Below are 18,100 nucleotides of genomic sequence, written 5' to 3' on the forward strand. Positions count from 1 at the left end.
AATTCACATCATCTCATAAAAAGCTGTGATGAAGCCATTAGCAGCAGTGCTGGAAAACACATCCATGGGCTCCTTGCTGGGGTGTCAGGGGCATCCTCTTAGCTGCAAATGCATTTGCCGTCCCTACCCGGCACTGCGTGCCCTTAGCGGCTGCAGGGGGTGGAGGGGGGAGCCGAGGCGCGGTGGGCAGCACAGCTTTCCCATCCACGTCCTCACGCTGCCTCCCCGGTGACAGCGTCGGTGCTGGTGGTGGAGAAGTCTGCTCTGTGGAAGAGGGGACCCCAGTGGGGACCCTTGGAAGCCTGCCCAACTCACAGGGACTAGAGTGTTCCCCAAGGTCATGAAATCATGCCATTCTGCAAGTAAGCAAACTGAGGCTTAGGAAGTTTCTCTTCGGATCCACACTCCCCAGGTTCCCAGGAGCCTGCTCATCTTCTGAAAGACTTCTTTATTGACATTCAGTCAACAATTATTCGTTAAGCATCTTCTACATGCCAGGCTCTGTTGTAAGCACTTTACTCGTATGACTTCTTTTAATCCTCCCAACAACCTTGTGAGGGAGGTACCATTCTTATTCCAGTTCACAGATGAGGAAACTAACGCACTGAGAGATCAAAGAGACTTTCCCAAGACCACATGACCAGTAAGTGAGGGCTCTGGGACTCAAGACTCAGGCAATCTGAGCCCGGAGACTGATCTCTTAACCCTTAAATGATTGTAACCACTGCAGTAATAAAGAGGGGGCTTAAACCTCCCTCAAACACCACCTGGCCTCCAACTTCCCTTTTCAGCTGGCCAAGAACAGGATTAATATATCCACGTGCACGCACGTGCACACCCCCTGGGAGGGGCCCGTGTCGGACTCAACGTTTCAGACAACGCTTAGCCTGTGGGCGCAGGAACATCACTCCGGGGTTCTGGGTACTTCCTGAGACAACCTAGTTAATCAGACACCCTCACCGTGGCAGTTTTATGGATTTTGGAAGCCAAAATCCATCAAGGAACAGAAAGAGGCATAATGTAGACATTATGCCTGACAAATGGACTTAGGAAGCTGAGAAAGATCCCTGACAGAGAGGAACTCAGGAATTGTCTGATTCAAGGGGCAGGGTAAGAAAATATTTAAGGATCAGTATGAAGTAGCCCTCAGTGATGATAAGACTAGCAGCAATACTACTAGCCAGGGGATATGGGGATATATGTATATGTATAGCTGATTCACTTTGTTATAAAGCAGAAACTAACACACCACTGTAAAGCAATTATACTCCAATAAAGATGTTTAAAAAAAAAAAAAACTACCGCTAGCCACCATGGATTTCACTAACTACAGGCCAGGCTGGGTGCTAGACCTGTTACAGGTGTTCTCTCACTTAATCTCATGACTCTCTAGGGGATGTTATTATTATCGTCCCATTGTACAGATAAGGAAATCAAGGCTCTGAAAAGTTAACTAATTTACCCAAAGTAACCCACAGTGAAAGTATTAGAGCTGGGCCAGAACCCAGCTTTGCCTGCCTTCAGAGCCTGGGGGCGAAACTGCCCTTTTGTATGAACCACACCGAAGACAAAAGGAATCAAACCACAAAATCTGGTTTTCCAGGCTGGGTATCCCTCCCCATCCTTTCTTCCATCCCAAACCCACTCTCAATACACATTCCTGGTCTTCTCTCCTGGCTGGAAATGCATCCCACCCTCCCTGCAGAGACAACCCCTGGGGACCAGGCTTCTCTTGGCTCCGGGCTCCTGGAAGGACCGGCAGCCACAGTAGCAACAGCCTTCCTGCTCTCTGGGTCTCCGATCCTGCCAGAGCCGAGGACACGGGGTTCTCAGCAACTACAAATGGGTAGATGTAATTGATGAATTGACCGGGATCGTCCAGCCACCTGTCAGGGCTGAAGAAACAGCGGATTTATAGCAAAAGGTGAGTAGCCTCATATTTCTCCCACCGTGGTATGTGAGCTGCTGTCTTGTGGGTCTGGGGGAGCTGGGGAGGATTAGACAAACCATTCATTTCAGCTTATCGCTCTGACAGTGCATTGCCATTATGAAACATCACCCTCAGGTGTGAAACAATAGCATTTTGCACTTACTTTGGGCTCATATTTTACCATCACAAGGCACATGTCAGCCTGGAATGCAGAAGCCTTTAAATAAATATTAATTCAGCCTCACCCCACCTGCCAAGAGAAAGGAGTGAGCAAATCCATAAAGGGGAAACTGAGGCACTAATCCCCTGAAATCTCTGCCATGTGCTAAGGTGAAGGTTGGCACAGGGCACCAGTGAGTGGCTGCAGTAGCAATGGGTACGATCAGTCACCAGCCACGGAAGGGGGAGTAGCAGGGGTCTGGGGGCCTCACCCCCACCTCACGGAGTCTGGAGAGGCTTCAATGGTGGCAGCTTTCCCTCCTCAGGCTCCTATTTGAATCTTCAGAGCAGTGACAAAGCCTCAGCCAGCTCTGAGGCGCACAGAAGCATGGGACAATAGTCAGAGACCTGGGACAAATCTGACAGTACTACCTTCCCTCCTGGGGCTCATTCCTGACCTGCTGTGTGACCTCAGGCAACCCACTTAGCCTTTCTGAGCCTCAGTGTCCTCATTCACGAAAGGGGGGACTGCACCACCTTACCTGTCCCCCAGGGCTGCTGAGCAGGTAAAACAGAATGTGAAAGTACTTGGTTCCCCATAATGAGGATGCAGGACTAGGAGGGATGGGATTGTTATTCGCATCCCAGTGATTCCCCGAGGGGACCAGGGAGGCGAAAGTTACTGCAAAGGGTGGCCAGGGCCCAGCCCCCCCCCCCTTGCAGTCCTGCATCCGAGGGTGACTCCTGTACCCTTGAATGCCCTCCTCTCCCAGGTCCTTCCTGACCCGAGGCCAGGAAAGACTTGTTCCTTCAGGAGATCTTTACCCAGCACAAGCCACAAGCTCAGTAGGACCCCAGGTGTGGTGGAAAGAATCAAAGGCCAGGGAAAACGGCCCCCCACCATCCAGGAGCTTGCAAAGGAGATGGGGGCAGAAGAGGGCTAACCCACCGCCCAGGGCAGAGTTCGCAGAAGGGTTTATGGCCCTTTCTCTAATTTCATTTTGGCTGTACACCTACTCCCCTGGAGGCGTAGTGGCCTGGCTGATGGTACAGAGTTCTCAAAAGAAAGGAGACTAACTGATTGAGTGCCTACTGTGTGCTACAAGGGCATTTCCTCACATAATCCTCACGCAGAGGCACGAGGTGGGCTCTGTGAGTCTCATCTTACAGGTGAGGACAAAGAGCCTCCTGGGGGGAGATCCTCCAAGATCGTACAGCCAGGAGGCCACCAGGCCAACATTCAGTCAAAGTCTGCCTGCCTCCCAAGCCCGAGTTTTTCCCAACACAACGCCGAAGAGTTCAAAAAGTTTGGGGCCTTATGAGGATTTTCTTTCATTTCTTCTCTGGAAGCCAGTCCAAGTTTGGAAAGCAAATCTTTGGACAGGAAACTCCGACTTTCCCGACTTTTCCCTAAATCTCAGCCATCCCCCAGCCTTTTCTTCCCTCTGCAGACAGAACCAGGCAGATTTACAGAGAGAAGGAGAGGAGGGAGAAACACTTCATAAATAGAGAGAGATCAGATCAACAGCAAAGCTTCTTCTGGTCAAAGGGGAAATGGATTTTTAATAGAAAATGGAAGTTATGAGCTTGGTTGTGATGTGACAGACGCCCAGACTTAAACCCATTTAATCTTCTCCGCCGGTTAACACTGAGCACCACCCCGATGCCGTGTTTCATAAAACAGGCTCCAAATGGCTGGGAGATTAGAAGCGTAGAAATAGCACAGCAATATTTTTAAACCAGAAATCGCCCCCAGGCATTTGGGCTGCCCCAGGGTCACCCCTGAAACCTAAATATCCATCGCATCAACTTGTCCGTCTGCCCTGCGCTGTCTGGCCATTGGGATTAGTTTGGCAAAGGAAACTCGACACTCACGCACTCGACACCCAGGGGCCCCCCACCCCACCTGCCTGGGTTGGGATGGAGGTGTCTGGCCAACTGAGGCTTCCACCCAGGTGCACTTTGAATTATCCCCATGTCATCATCTCCAATCATCGTAAATGACAACCTGAGGGGACTGAAATGTTAACGCCTCACCACCTCCACAGGGAGAAATGAGTCACTTCTTCTCTTCCTTTACAATATTTAGTCTCATTCACTGGATCTTTCATCTAGGAGCATCTGCCAGTGCTGGAGTCCCTGCCTCCTGCACCCGCCCGAGAGATGGGCAAGAGCCTGCAAGGGGTAACCAGCCCTGGGCACAGGGAGCGTGGCTGGATGGTAGCGGGGGGAGGAGGAACGGGCAGGGGTCCCCTGCAGGCCTATGAGCCCCCCGTCTTGGTCACCACTCTGTCCCCTGGGCCTAGCACAGCACTGGGCACTTAGCACAGTGGTTAAACGCCCAGACCCTGGTGCCAGGCTCCCCAGGTTTGAATCCTTGCTCTGCCCCTTACAAGCAGGGTAACTGCAGGCAAGATTACCTCGCCTCTCTACACCTTGGTTTCCTCATCTATAAAATGGGGGTGACTATATCTACTTCAAGGGTTGTTAGATTGGATGAGTTAACATGTATGACAGTTTCCAGTATATATAAGTGGTAGAGGTAACCACCTAAGTATTCATTGCTGTTGTTATAAATATTATCATGATAGCAGGTAGGCAGGAAGTCTATCTCACAACAAATACCTCTCCCGATGATGATGGTGACAACTTCAGACAGTAGTTCTCAAACATTACTATGCATAAGAACCACCTGGAGAGCCTGTTAAACATGCATGTCCTTAGATACCAGATTCACTGAGTCTGTCATAGGGCCAGGGAACTCTATTTCTGAGGCAGGTGGTCCTCTGTCTACACTCAGAGCAATGCTCCATAGGAAAAAGATTTGCCATACTGGACTTCAATCCACTCTCCCAACGACAGACCATTCTCATGGGCTTGGCTGACAGAACCTCAGCACCTCATTAAGTAACTTAATTTGGTGATCAAGTTAATGAAATAATAATGGTGTGATCAATAAACAGAGCATTGCCACAGCTACACGGCTCCCGGGCCTCACACAGAGCTGTGGTTGTTTTAATGCAGATGTGAGGTTTCTTAGATTAATTTGCAAGGTTGATTACCCCGCTGCATCTCCACACAAAGGTTTTCATAAAAGAGATGTATTATTTGTCTTCACTCTGTTCTTATTCCATAGTTGGAAAAACCGGGTTCAGAGAGGATCAACCAGTGGGGTCTCAGGTCAACCACCATGTCCATCCAAAACTCAGGTGAGGACCAGGGAGACGGGGTCTGGCCCCTCCATCAGAAAACCCCGTTATGGTGTGTTCACACCTTGGAGACAATCGGAGTCTAGATTCTGAGGAGGGGAAGGGCCAGTCTCCCCAGACAGCATCTGAGCATTTACAGGCAACCAGAACTGGTTGTGCAGCTGGGACCAAGTCCCAGACCTTCTGTCCCCAAACCTGGCACACTTGCTTTACCTCTAGCCTCACCATCATCATGGCCACCACTTCTTTTCAGCACTAATTGTGTGCCAGGCACTGTGAGAAGCCCTCTCCTTACATTATAGTGCATTTAATCCTTACGAGCACCCTCTAATGTAGCTACTGCCCAAGACCCCATTTTACAGATAAGAAAACAGGATCTTCAAGAGATCAAGTAATTTCCTAGGTGGCACAGCCAGGGCTGACAGAGCAGCACTTCAAACCCAGGCCTCCCTTACTCCGGCTGTGTTTCTCAACGGGTGCACTACATTCTATCCTCAGAATGTCTCCAAGATGTGATCATCCTATGTCTAAGGTGGGTTTCTGATGGAGGAGAGCCATTTGGGGAATGACAATTCTGAATTATTTGGGACTGCCCCAGGCATCAGACATTTCATCCCTAATCATCCCTCCCTGCCCTCCACTATATCCTCCTTACTCTAGTGACTAAAATAACCAAAAAGTATCCCCCCAGTTTCCAAACAGCCCTAAGGAAACAGTACCACCCCAATGAGAAGCACTGCTCCAGTGTCCAAGTGGTCACCTCTGTCCATCAGAAACGGGTTTTTTTTTCTTTTTTCTTAAGATTCTTAGCACAAACATAGTTCCTGTAAGCAGCAACCAGAAACCTCTGAGATCCAGTAAAGATCAGTCATCCTTCAACCTACAAGGCCCCTCACCATCAGCTCCAGGAGAAGTTATGAGCAACAGCTGACAGTCAAACAGACCCTTTAATCTTCCAGCCCCTTCTAGACAGGGCCTGTCAAAGGAACGCCCCTTATGGCCAGAAAGGTCTTTCCTGGGAGTCGGCTCAGACAGCACAGTTGTCCCCAGAGATTCCTAGATTTAGATTGTTCACACTGGAGGGACTTAAGAGATTATTTTGTTCAATCTCCTCCATTTACAGATGGGGAGAGCGAGGCCTGGAGAGTCATTTGCCCCAGGTGCACAGCTGGCCAGTGTCCTGGCTGGGACCAGACCCCCGTCTCCACCGCTCTTGCAATTCTGGCCGCTCCACTTTCAGATCCCAGCAACCCAGGCACGGAGGGCATCATGGAGAAAGGAAATGATGTCATGGGAGGGAGCATTAGAGGGACCAGGGCTGCTGGCTGCCCAGAGAAGAGGGCTCAGATGGGCAGTTCATCTGTCTACAAGTAGTCAAAGTGTTGTCAAGTAGAAGAGGGTTTCAGCTGGATTTATGTGGCCTAAAAGGTAGCAGCAGAGCCAGCGAGTAGAAGGTACAGGACCAGGAAAGTGGCTGACTGTAAGGGTGAGAGCTGTAATAGTCAGAGCTGTCTGGCCAGGAATGGTCTCCTTGAAAGGAAGGAGTTTCCAGTGGCTGGAAGTGCTGGAGCAGAGGAAGAACAACGCTGGTGAGACAGTGCAGAGGGGATCAGGCAGCTGATTAGGGGACGGATTCCATGTCCCTGAAGGTGCCTTCCAAGCTGGAAGATTTTGACCCATGGATGTCACACCCTCAGAGCAGGTCCCCCACCCACCTTCTCCCCCATGGCTCTGGGAGGCCACTCTAGATACAGGGTGTCCATGACCCTGAGTCAGCTGGGTTCTTAGGGCCTGGATTCCAGTAATTGCTGTGACCTCAAACAAGGTGACCCAAGGTGGGACCCTGTGCCTACTCCCCTTCCCACAAAAAGATTGTGGAGTCCCAGCAGGGAGAACACCCTCAGGGGCGTGTCCAGAGGATTATGGACTAAACTCACATCTAAGGACCTGGGAAGGGAGCAGAGGTAAGCTCCTCCCACTCCCCCCAGGCACTGGGGCCACAGGGAATCTGCCAAGTCTACTCCATGAAGACGGTTGGCAGCCTGGCTTTGTCTCATCAGCTGTTCCCCATGTTGATGAAAAGCAAAGGCTAGGAAAATTCTCCATATGTGTGAGGCCCAGGGAGGGGGGAGACAGCCACACACAGCTGTGAGACCTTCGTTGTTCCTGTATGATGAGATGACAGTAATTATACCTCACATTTCAGCAGAGCATTTATAAGGCTAAAACTGATTTGCTGTGGTTTTTACATGTGTGTGTTTATATGTTGCCCTCTTCAGTTTACAAAGCGTTGTCACACGCTATACCATTGTATGGCCTTCACCCTTTTTGTGCATATTCAATAGCAATCGCTCTGGGGGACAGCCAGGACAGGGGTTATTTTGCCCATTTTACAGATTGGGAAATAGAGGCACATGAACTATTAGGTAACGTGCCTATATTAGACAGCTGAGCTTTGTTTTCTATGTCTATGGACAATGCTTCTTCACACACACACACACACACACACACACACACACACACACGGAGTTTAATGGAGATGCAACTTGCCTTTGAATAACTGTTCTTAATGAAAACGGTGACCTTGGAAACTGTCAGTACAAGCAGCGTGTAGAGAAAGAGCATGGGGAAGTGGGGCAGGGGGTGGCTGAATGGATGAGGGGATAGCAGCTGGATGGCAGGGGTGGTGCCCAAGGCTAATGCTATTCATGCTAAAGCAGCACAGGACAAACAGCTGTTAAACAGGGCACACAGGCTGTTGTGTCACAGCCCCGCACCCTGCCACTCATGGGACCCACAGGCCACAACCTGCCATGAGCAGCACCTGACCTCTGGGTCATATGCTGCTTCCCTGGGTCATATGGCTGACTGGGTTATGGAGGGAGGAGTGGTCCAGGGATCCCCAAGGTCACGGGCTGTCAAGGGTGTTCTCTATACATGAAACTACCTGAAAAACAGCAAAGTTCATCCTAGCAGGGAAAGACAGAAATCCATCCAGCTACAAGGTATGGGGGCTCACCCTGTGCAGTCCACGTACATAGGTTTATGGCATTAAATCAGGCTAGTTCTTACTGTGTCCAGTCATGGTAGAGATTTATCAACCAACCCCAGCCTTCCTTTGGTAGGTATGAGACTGGCCTTTGCCTCACCCTCAAATCCAAATCTGGAGCAAACCTGTGCCCTCACCTTTTCTGCAGCTGCCACCAGCTGTGGCTGGGGAAAGGGAGAGTGTTGGATGCTCCCATCCCACCCCACCCCAGGGACACCCAGGTGGCCGCATGGCCTCAGCTATCTGGCTGCAGATGGGTCCTGCAGGCTACCCAGCTGATAGGTGGTAGAAGGAAGCTGTGGTGTCCCCTGCCCTGGCCACCATTCAGCCTCTCTTACTGCTACAAAGTCTAAGTCAGTTGGCTTGGCCAAAACTGTGGCTCATTAGTACAACCGTTCGGGACAGAAGCGGATGCTCTACTTTGGGGGTGGGGGGAAGCTGGGAGTAGTGCAGAAAAAAGAAGAGGTCTAAGGTTTATTGAAAACGAGTTATATTCTAGGTACTTCATATGCATTATCTCCTTTAATCCCATTTCATAGCTGGAGAAAGTGAGTTTCAGAGAGGTCCAAGGTCACATACTAAGTGCAGAGCCAGGATGCGAATGAAGGGTTTGCCTTGACTCAGAATATCCGCTGCACCATCGAGTTGCAATCTTTTTTATTTTCCTTCACAATTCTAATATATAAAATGCTCTGGTTGGAAGAACTGGGGGAGGGGGGCTTGAAGCTCTGCCCACTGGCCCTCTCCCTCTCTCCCTCCAGCCATCCCCTGAGGCTCTACCCAACACCTTAGGGCTCCACCCCACCTCCTTCAGAAACCTCTGTGGGCTCTGGTGGACCAGGGCCCTCCCAGATCATTAGATGTGCAGAAAAACGCTCTGGGAGGCCTTGGAGCTGCACCTGCCAGGGTGGGATTTGTCCAGGGCCCCGGAAATGCAGACAGAATCATTCCCGAAGCCACCTCCCCACTGTGGGCATCCCAGCTGGCTCTCTGGGAAGGAGCACTCCAGCTGCCCTGAACTGTGTGCTCTTCCAGCATTACCCCCAACTCTTTATACACCCATCCTTCTGACCACAGCGCCTGCCTTTCACCATGCCCCCAACCACTGCATGTGACAGAAGGCGCCTTAACAATGGTAGAAGCAGCAGCTGGGGGCTCTTCCCCTCAGAGGCCACAACCCCCTCCCAAGCTGGACACTGACAAACCAGCGGAGTGAAAGGGCATTTTGCCTCACTTGATACCCTCTTCCCATCAGCTGCTGCCTCTCCACCCACTGACCACAGCCCTAAGCCTCCTCCATTCTGGGGGTGCACTCACCAGAAGGCAAATGTTGGCCCTGGATCCCCATAGCAGGTGTGCCCCTCTCTTCGTCCTGCAGCACAAGAGGGACAACCCACACCCAAAGTTTGGCCCGCCTTCGGGTGTCTCTGCCACTGGTCACCCATTCCACCCTAGTTGCAAGCTCGGGGGCTGCCTTGCCAGAAGAAGAACTCAGTGCTGAGCCCCTGTAGGCCTAAAACTCAGAGGCAAGGGAGAAGCACTACCCAAATCATCATCCTTCTCCCCACTCTTGCCCCACCCCCATTCCACAGAAGGAAAAGCCACTGCCTGGCTGCAACTGAGGCTGAGACCAAGACGCTGCTACTCACAGAGGGTGAGGAGGGCTCTTGGCCCGGCTAGGTGAGCATGCAAATCTGTATGCAAATTATATGCAAATCCAGGGCCTGCCCTTGGGTTCCTGGCACCCTGTCATGTCTGCTGCCTGTGGCTCACCCCATTCATGCACCTGGGTGCTGGTTAGAATCTACTGAGCTAGGGGCTGAGAAAGCACTTCGGAAGCTGGGGGCGTTTCCTCTTGACTGCTTCCAATGCCCCCAAGAAACACATCCTCCAAGATCACGTGGGAGGGAAGAATCTCCCAGCTTGGTACCCACACCCCCAAAAAAAGCTCTCTGAACATCCACCCTCCCTTCAACTAATCCACAAATAAAATCGTCCTTCACCAAGCTGAGCAGGGGACCAAGCAAGTCACAGGGTGGAATTTCTGAAGACCCGGAGAAGGTAAGGGGGACCGGAGGTCTGCACCCCTCTGACAAAAGCCAACAGCCCGCGAGGCGCAGACAACCACCTTGTGTCTCGGGGGTGGGGGGGCGCGCAAGCATCGCTGGGCCAACCCCACCCTCCACCCCTGCCATTTGCTTGCCCACCTTCTCTCGATTCCTCAATCTGAGAAAAATAAAGCCTCTTCAGCCAGTCTCCTGGGATCTGCTCAACTTAAGCGCTGCCTTTGGGTCAACTGCTTACTTGCTTTTTGTTTCTAATTGAGCTCCCCAGTCTGCTGCAGAAATATATTCAAGGCAGCTGACTTTGATGCCCAGAAATACGATGCATCTGAAAGGTTTGTCGGGCATCAAGGCAATCCCATTCTCCCCCATGTTATCCTAGCACCCAGGGCCTCTCTGCCTACCTACCCCCTCCTCAGTGCTCACTGGTCTTTCACCTCCTTCCCCTAAGTTGTGTTTGCCATTTCGAGATTTTAAAAACACATTCCCTGAGTGCCCACCCCCCTTTTAATTAGACTCTGAACAGAGTGTTAAGAGATTTTCTTAATGGCTTGACGAAGGCTTTTAATTTGGTCTTCTCTAGAGAGAAGAACCATGAGTCCCCATCCGAGAGGTTGGGGGTGGGGAATGAAAAAATCAATGCACCCCATTATTTTGGCTTTTAGAAAACAGGAATTTTAGTGCCGGGGAAGCTTGCTCTTTTACACAGTAAAAATGCAAATGTAGGCAACACAGATGCTGGCACGCTGGATGTAACAACGGAGAGAGCCTCGCTGGGGTTCATCTGGCTGCCCGAACCTGGATTTGTTTTGGCAATAATAAGGCAGTTATTGAAGACTCGATAACCGATTATTAAAACACCTCCCCAATTTAGTTCTGGGGAATCAGTCTGAGCTCAGGCTTCATCAAAAAAAAGGTATTTCGAGAGGAATGGAAATAACAGACGCTTAAAACACATTCAATAACTGCTTAATTCCATCCAGAGGACGCTCCATCTCATCTTGTTTTCTCCTCTCTCTCTCTCTGCCTCCTCCCGCTCCTCACAGATGGACGTACAAATTATTGCAAGAGGATATTGTTTTCTGTAACAGGCTCGAACATTCACATTTACATTTTCCTTGGTGCCGCGGGGGTGACTGGCAACGGGAGAGAAAAATATACCAAACCCCATCTTCGCTGCTCTCACCACATCAACATCTTCCCCCAGCCGCCTCCGCCACCACCACGCCACCCCAAGCAGAACAGGCCCCGGGGACCAGCCTGGCACCTAAGACCCAATTAAGGCACGAAGGAAAAGAAAGGCCTGTCTGGCAAGTCGCCCTGGCGCCCAGCGCAGATGCTGGAGCCTCTGAATGGCAGGGGCGCGGGAGCTCTGCAGACCCAAAGGCCACTTAGGTGCTGCCTCACCTGGCACCTCCAGCTCCCCACAGGCCCAAGGCCAGAGCTACTTGCTTCTCCCGTTAGAGAGGATTTTGCCCCTCGGGCCGTCCTGCCGTCTTCTGGGTCTTTCTCCACCCCCACCCCCATCTGCCCCTTCCCTATCAAATAGCTTGGGCTTCATTTATTAATGCCCGGCTTCTGGAAGGGGGAGGGGAGAGTCCATCAGGTATTTGCTAGGGGGCCTCGACTCCTGGGGAATGGGCTGCTCTGGAAGAGGTCTCCAGAAAGGGGGTGGGAGGTGTGTGTGGTCAAAGCTGGGCAGAAGTGTGGCAGCAGCTCCAGCCTGTGTTTCCTTGTCCGACAAAATGGAAAGGGGTGGCGGGTGGAGAGGGAACTAGCCAGAGAGAAAGCTGCCGCTCCTCACCTTATGTATTTTTAATATTAATGTAATTAAAGCTGCGAGCCGAGCCAGCCTGCGGGGCGGAGGGAAGCAGGAAGAGCCTAGGGAGAGGGAGACTGTGGGTGGGGGGCCCGGGTGAACAGGAGGCAGGCTTCTTGCTCCGCGGACGGGGTATGAGAGGGTGCTGTGAAGGGTCAGGGGGTTAATCAACCTAGACCAGCCTTGGTGTGTCACCCCGTGGACCCCGTTGGGTCAGAGAAACTCAACTACTTTGTCCACGATTCAGGGGCCGGCCCTCGCCCCGCACCTCAGCAGCATCTTGGCCTTCAGTCTGGCTTTGACCGAGCGGTACTTACAAATAAAATAGGGTCACCCTCCTCCCCCAAAGCCACAAGATACTGCAGTCAGCTCCGGCAGGTTGCAGACTCCAGACCCCTGGGGCGTCGGCAAGGAAGGACCGGACCCGTCCGGGAGCGCCAACCCTCTGCTGGATTGCCCTTCCCCCATCGCCTAGGGGTCAAGAGTTGCAGCTGGGCCAGGGCAGCCGTCTGGGCAAAGGGGGTAGAAGCCGTCCCCCAGGGCGCGAAGGAGAAAAGTTAGAGGGCTGCACAGGTAAAGCTGAGCTCGTAAGAGCGTGTGTGCTCCTCAGCGCAAGGGCGCCGAGTTCGGCCGCCTCATCTCCCGCCATCTGTGCGCCCGGGGGCACGTCCTCTGCGATCGCCTGGAAGCCCGATAGCCGGGGACTGCCTGATCCCGACTCGGTGCCCAGGTGACTCTGGTTGGAAAATGTCTGACCGCTTCCAACCCCCAATCCCGGCTACCTCGAGGATCAGGTGCGCAGCGCCCCAGCAGCAGGTCTGGACATGCCGGACACCTGGACCCACCCTTAGCAACGCCTTCTCTCCGGGGAAAGCGACACGCCCCCCCCAACCCAAGACTCGTCCCCATGTCCGCTGACCAGGAACCGAAGCGTAGACTCTCGCACCTTGGGGCGCGCTGCCCGAGGTGGCCAGGCGGCTCAGCCAAGCCGGGGCTAGTGCCCGGGGCAGGGGGTGAGGTGGGGCTGGACGAAGGCGACCTCTAGGTTTGGGGAACAAACTTGCTATCATAGAGACCCCAGGTCTCGGGACCCCCGGCTCTCCCCGCCCTGCATCCAGCCAGGGCGCGGATAAGCGCGGTGCGGTGCGGTGCAGGGGGTCCGGGGCGGCGGAGGGGCGCGCAGTGGCAGAGTGGGAGTAAGCCGAGGCCCGGTTCCGCCAGGACTCCCAGGTGAACAGTCATGGCCTAAGGAACCCTCGACTCGGAGGGCACCCCGGGGTCCCAGCGCCACCCAGCCGCAGGCAGCGGGCAAGGGGCTGGGGGAGGGGTCCGGGCAGAGCGGCGGCCCGGCAACGAGCGGGGAGATGAGGGGCTGTCTCACCACCTCCCCGCCGGGCGCGCCCCAAAAAGGCAGGCGCGGGTGGCTGGCGGGGCGCTCCAGGGCGGACTCTCACCTGGCCGCTCCCCGGGTGCCTGCCCCTCCCCCGCTGCGCCCCATCCGGGGCCCCGCGCCGGGGTCCGTCCCCCCCCCCAGCCCCCGCCCCGGGCACCTGGAGCCCGCCGGGCACTCCGCCTCGCCGCCAGCCTCGCGCACCGCGGCCCCGCCGCCTCCGCCGCCCTGCCGCCCGCGCGGGTCTCACCTTTGTGTAAAGAGTCCAGGAGCAGGAGGAAAGTTACCAGCCACATGCCATAAAGAGGCCCTATTCTCCGGGGAGGTGGTCCTGTGGCCGGCCGTGCGGCAGCGCCTCTCCCCCGCTCAGCGCGCTCCCAGCCGCCCGCACTCCGCGCCCCGCTCTCTCTGCTCCTCAGCCCAGCGCTCGGCGGCGGCGGCGGCGGCTCCTCCCTCCTCGGCTCCCTGGCTCCTGTCATCCACGGGGCTGGGCTAGGCGCCGCTCTCCCCGCCCCCCCGCCCCCCCCCCCGCGGCACCCCGGCCGGCGAGCGCCGCGCGAGCCCCGAGCCCACACGGCCCCCAGCCCCACAAGCCCAGGCACAGGGGCGGGGGCCCGGGCCGTACGGCCCGGACCGGGGTTCGCTGAGAGGCGAGGGGTCCCCGCCACCCACCGGCTCCTAGCCTGCGGTCGCACACAGGCGTGTGTCATACATGTGCCAAGAGACCGCCCTGCTCGGGCCAAGGGCGCCCCGTGTCTCCTGGGCCAGTCACCTGGGGCCAAGGCAGCCTGCCTCTTTCCGACTCAGTTTACCCCCTGGGATGGGGGAGCATGGATGCTGGGAGTAAAAGCCAGACTGAGACCCTTTGGTGCCGGCCCGGGTTACTCCCCACCTCCAAGCTGAAAGCTGCCTGCCCTTCCAACCCCTAGTTGCCTGGGCAAGCCTGCCTCGTGGGAAGCCCCAGCTGAAGCCAGCCACCCCACCACTCTGTGGGAATTTTCCTCACACTGGGCACATTGTGATTACTCAGACATTATTTTCAATAAATATTTAATGTCAGCTGTATCTCGTGTATCTTCCTCCTTCATCCTCATCTGTCCCCCCCACCCCACGGCTTTGTCACTAAGCAGAAATTGGTTTATTCCTTATGTCAATCTGCATAAAGTCGTCATAGAATTGAATAGGGCTGGAGTGAGGTATCTTCTCAGTTACAAAATGAATGTTGAGCACCTGCTGTGTGCCAGGCAGCAGGTTAGGCGTGGGGGCCCAAGGCATTTACTCTTTAAAATATGTTAACATACACATGATATAAAATTTACCATTTTAACTGTATTTAAGTGTACTCTTCAGTGGCATTTAGTACATTCGCAGTTTTGTGCAACCATCACCACTATCCATTTCCAGAACTTTTCATCATCCAAACAGAAACTCTGTACCCATTAAACAATAACTCCCTATTCCCCAGCTCCTGGTAACCACTAATTTACTTTTCTGTCTCTATGAATTTGCCTCTTTTGGGTACTTCACTTAAGTGGAATCATACTATATTTGTCCTTTTGTGTCTGGCTTCTTTCACTTAGCATAGTGTCTTCAACGTTCATCCATGTTGTAACGTGTCAGAATTGTATTCCTTTTCATAGCTGAATAATATCCATTGTATGTATAGACCACATTTTGTTTATTCATTTGTCAGTGGACACTTGGGTTGCTTCCACCTTTTGGTGATTGTGAATAATGCTGCCATGAACATGGGTGTACAAGTATCTCTTCGAGACCCTGCTTTCAACTCTCTGGGGAGTGGTAATTGCTGGATCATATGGTAATTCTATTTTTAACTTTTTGAGGAACTGCCAGGTGCATTTACTATTTTGTATAGTACTTTCAGAGTTTAAAGGGCTCTCACCTGCAATTGCTCCGTGTAATCCTCACAATATCCTTTGAAGCTTTATCGTTCCCCATTAAAACAGGTGAGAAAAGTGAGGCTTAGCTTGTTCAAGGTCACCCAGTTTGTATCACAAGCAAGACCGGAACCCAGGTCTCCAGACTCCAGGGCAGCACTGCTTGCTCTGCACGGTGCTGCCTGCCTCGTGGCCCAGCTGCGTGATGTGAAGTCACCACTGCAAAGTGGATGCTTTTTCACTAGGTGTTCTGCCCTCTGTGAACACAGGCTTAGAACAGAGACATGGGGCAGACTGCAACAGGTGTTTGAGATGACCCAGCCCAGCCCTCCGCTTTACAGATGAGGAAGATGAGGCCCTGAGCGGGGAGGCGATGGACCTGCCTGGGGTCAGGCAGGCAGCGACAGAGCCCAGCCGTCTCCAGTCTTCTGGCTGATAGCTTCCCTCACCACCGCCAGCCTACTGGGCTCATTCTTCCGTCCTGTTCCTCCCCTTCTAAAGGAGATGGTTGCTGAGAGGAATCCAGTTATTTAAAACTAAGCCTATTGACCCAGGGCACCTGGTCAGGCCATGCCTAAAATAAGCTGCTAAGTCAGACAGGATGAAAGGGGCTGCTGTCTGTTGGGAGGGGACGGGCCCTGAATGGGCCTGGGGGTGTCAGCACAGCTGCTCGAGCCCCACATGCTGGAAGGAGAGAGGGGGAACCTCCGCTCTCCATTTACCTGAAGTACCCCCTCTAACCTGAGTGTCCCTTTTATGCTGGTTACACCTGAGGGCCTTTCAGGGACCACAACACTGTGTGTAGAGAGTCAGGTGTTATCCGAAGGGTGAGGTCATTCACTGTCTCCTGAAGAGGCCGAGTGGATGTGGGGAGCAGGGGTGGGCTGGTGAGGAGGGCAGACTCGGGACTCTCTAGCACAAGGAGGTTCTCTGTGTATATAATGTCATGGTTAAGAGCATGACTTCAGAGCCAGAGCTGAGATCTCAGCCCAACTCTGCCGTTTACTAGCTGTGCACTCTTGGGGAATTAATGTGTGCCGACCCCCGTTCCCTCAGCTGTAAAGTGGGGACAGCCACAGCGTCTGCCTCGGAGAGCTGTTGTGACGATTAAATAAGACAAGCCCCGTGGCTAGCACGCAGTAAGCACAGTAAATGTATATATCACTAATGTTCTTGGCTTTTGCTCAGAGGACCTTGAACTATAGGGGCTGGGGGAGGGAATAGCTCAATGGGAGGGGATGTTGGGATGACATCCTGCAGTCCCTATGGCAACGAGGCCAGAATTCAGGAGTTGGGAATCCAGGAAGAGGCCCCAGAAACACAGAAAAAAGGTGTGCTTGAGGCTGGAAGGGCATAGAGTGACTGTCAGCAAGGAAAGGACCCGAAAACAGACAGTCCATATGCTTTTTGTATTTTCCATTTCCTAGGTTTTGTTCCTGCTTAGTATTTAGGAAAATATCTTTGCAAGTGACAGTCTGGCTCAGATGTGTTCCGAAGTCCCCTCTTAACTGGAGCTGTACTTGGGGAGCTATGGCACAGTCAGCAACAATCACAGCAAGGGAACTCCAGGGAAGAGAGTGGGATGCTTGTTTCACCCACGCCCACGCCAAACCCTGATGCTCTCCTCCCACGGCTGACATTTTGGAGGGGCTAATTTTTTATTTTGATAAAAGGGACAATTCCTTCAAAGTCCCAACTTGGATGGAAGCCCTCACACCCACACACAAATATATGCACACCAATGTGAGAACAAACACAGTTGCCCAGGCAAACATCCATGTGTACAGGTAAACATAAATACTTAATGACAGGCACACCTGTGCTCAGATGCAATTTGAATGCAATCCAAAAATCCTGCATTGACACCTTTGCATGTGCCCTAATACATTTGTTTAAAGCCTCAAACCTGTGGGATTCATTTCCAGCAGGGACACACTGCTCATTTAAAAAGTGATTAATTAATTTCAATAATTTGTTGCATCAGAATGCTGGGTGATGATGTGTGTGTGTTTTACCAATGCCGGTTGAAGCGGCTATATGAAGACACTGGGAGGTGAACCCTTTCCAATTCAGGTTAATCATGGATATTTGGGGGGTATTATTTTGCCATGTTACATTAGGACTAGAGCCATCATGAGAAACAACAGATGTTTTCATTGTTTAACTCAAACAACAGCTTATATATTTTGGATAATTTTCTTCAAAAACAAAGGCATATAACTATTTTAGCAAAGCCTTCTTATTGCTCTGAAATTCTGTAACAACTTCAGCATAAATATGGTTTTCATAAAAGGAATCAATACTGAACCAGGTCAATGGTAAAAACTTGACATTTGGGGTTATATAGCCAATTTGGGATTGACGTTTTTAGTACTAATTCATTGATTGGAGGAGAAAAAAACAAACAAGGATTTCCCCACCTTTTTTTCCAATTTGTAATTGATTTTAATGTTATATGAACAGTCCTGGACTACGATTCAGAAATCCTCGGTTTTAGCCTCATTTTTGCCACCTTAGCCAGCTGTGTGATCTTGGAGAAGTCACTTTATCTTTCTGGGCCTCAGTTTCGTCACCTATGCACAT

General features: G+C 52.5%; 1 protein-coding gene across 1 annotated transcript in view; it reads right to left on the bottom strand.

Moving 5' to 3' along the window:
• The window catches only part of DSCAML1 (DS cell adhesion molecule like 1), a 349,698-nt gene extending 335,666 nt beyond the window's left edge, over positions 1 to 14,032 (bottom strand). Inside the window, exon 1 of the mRNA XM_082341823.1 lies at positions 13,870 to 14,032. Coding sequence (XP_082197949.1) covers positions 13,870 to 13,915 — 46 coding nt within the window. The 5' untranslated portion in view covers positions 13,916 to 14,032. The remainder of the gene's footprint in view (positions 1 to 13,869) is intronic.
• Positions 14,033 to 18,100: the final 4,068 nt, after the last annotated feature.

The sequence above is a fragment of the Balaenoptera borealis genome (assembly GCF_965194805.1).
Source record: "Balaenoptera borealis genome assembly, chromosome: 11".
In the NCBI taxonomy this organism is placed as follows: Eukaryota; Metazoa; Chordata; class Mammalia; order Artiodactyla; family Balaenopteridae; genus Balaenoptera; species Balaenoptera borealis.